Source organism: Daktulosphaira vitifoliae, unplaced genomic scaffold (assembly GCF_025091365.1).
Source record: "Daktulosphaira vitifoliae isolate Bord-2020 unplaced genomic scaffold, ASM2509136v1 Scaffold_1809, whole genome shotgun sequence".
NCBI lineage: Eukaryota > Metazoa > Arthropoda > Insecta > Hemiptera > Phylloxeridae > Daktulosphaira > Daktulosphaira vitifoliae.
This window is the reverse complement of record NW_026101369.1, coordinates 1-1,692: the sequence shown is the minus strand read 5'-3', so window position 1 is coordinate 1,692 and position 1,692 is coordinate 1. Positions and strand designations below refer to the sequence as shown.

General features: G+C 26.7%; 1 protein-coding gene across 1 annotated transcript; it reads right to left on the bottom strand.

The window, feature by feature from the left end:
* Nucleotides 1-499: 499 nt before the first annotated feature.
* LOC126909885 (uncharacterized) lies at nucleotides 500-1,193 on the bottom strand. The gene has a single exon (XM_050692297.1). It carries the CDS (start codon nucleotides 1,055-1,057, stop codon nucleotides 563-565), a length of 495 nt encoding a protein of 164 aa, XP_050548254.1. The 5' UTR covers nucleotides 1,058-1,193; the 3' UTR covers nucleotides 500-562.
* Between the last annotated feature and the right edge of the window lie 499 nt (nucleotides 1,194-1,692).

Sequence of the window (1,692 nt, the reverse complement as noted above, 5' to 3'; positions counted from 1 at the left end):
TTTAAACAATGTATTTTTTTTTATACATTTCTTTAAATTTTATTTCTAACTCAATTTATAAAAAAAATCTGATTTATAGGAATATTAAGAAAAATATCTGAATATGTGATAATCAAGAAAATGAAAAATATGTAGTTATGATCATTTTTATTGGAGGTGGCAAAATTAATGAATGAGTTATGATAAACACCTCTTTAATTATTATAGTAAAATTATATAGGTGTTCAGTAAGTAAAGAAACAGGTCAATTGCTACATACAATAAGAAAAATAGAAACCTGTTTCCATACTTATTGAACACCTATATATTCAATGTTCGTTTTTATTTTATGATTAATATATTTAAAATTTTTGATTTTATTTAGAAAATTCCTAATGCTGGTCATCATGTTTTTGCTGATCAGTATGAAAAATTTAATGACATAGTAAATAAAGTTTGTCAAGAATAAATTATATTAGAGGATCATGTCTAACTATTACACCAATAATTGTTACTTCAATGTTATCTATATATCTTTATTTTTATTGTTTAATACATAAATTTAAAAAAAATATAATGTTATTTATGCAATTTTACTTAAATCCATATCATCATCATCAGATTCTATAGGTTTTACTTGACTCATAAGAAGAAATTTGTCAATTCTATCTGTAGAATCTTCATCCATATAGGTACTATATGGTTCCAATGTTCCACTTTTTCTTTTAATCATACGTTCAGTGATTGTTTCCAATCTTCCTTTTAATTTGAATATTTTTGCCACCATACTAAAACTTCTTAAACTTACATCATCAAAGGATTTCAATTTGTATAAAGGTTCATGTAAGGTTGGATCTCTTATAACGCGTATTCTATTAACAGTTATTATGGAACTTAACCATTGTAATGCATCTAAGTGTGTGTTTGGATCATTTACTAAGTCAACTAATTTAGGTATTAATATTCTTATTTCTTCAAGTTGTAACTTGGATGACACTTCAGTAATTGATTGGCCAGGAAGAATCTTCGGCAATATATCCATATCAAAAAATAAAGTAGTAACATTCATAATAGTCATAATTAAGATTATATATAATTACTTATCATTTTTTTATAGTATAGTTTACATAAAAATAATTCTCCTTGAGGATCCTTAATAATGAACATCTAACGATTTCAAAGAATTACACTACTGTATCATGTTTATAATTCAATATATTAGTTATCTTATCAATTCAATATAACCTAAAATAATCGCGACTGGAAGTTAGCACTTTCTATCAGATACAGCTAAAATATATACCGCTAGAGGGCGTCACTTAGTTCAAAAAAATGTTACATTATATTGTACTTTTAGCAAAGTTCCGAGGGGTGTTCACTTAAAAACTATATTCCAAATAAAAGCTCATTAAATTTCTTATCTAGTGATATAGAACCCAAAAGGTGCTCGAATGTACAAATAACCCACATAATAGAAATTGCCAGGTCGTAAACAATACATATTCTACAACCGGCACTTTGTTTTTTAGTATTTTTGACTTAATTCTAAGACGAGTCCAGACAATAATTAAATACCAACGAAAAGCTTATAAATTTTCCTATTGAATGGCATAAGTCCCAAAGAGTACTTGAGTGTCCAAGTAAACCATATGAAAGAAATTGCTCGGCAATATCTACGATCGTGAACAATATATATTCTCCGATCGGCGCTCG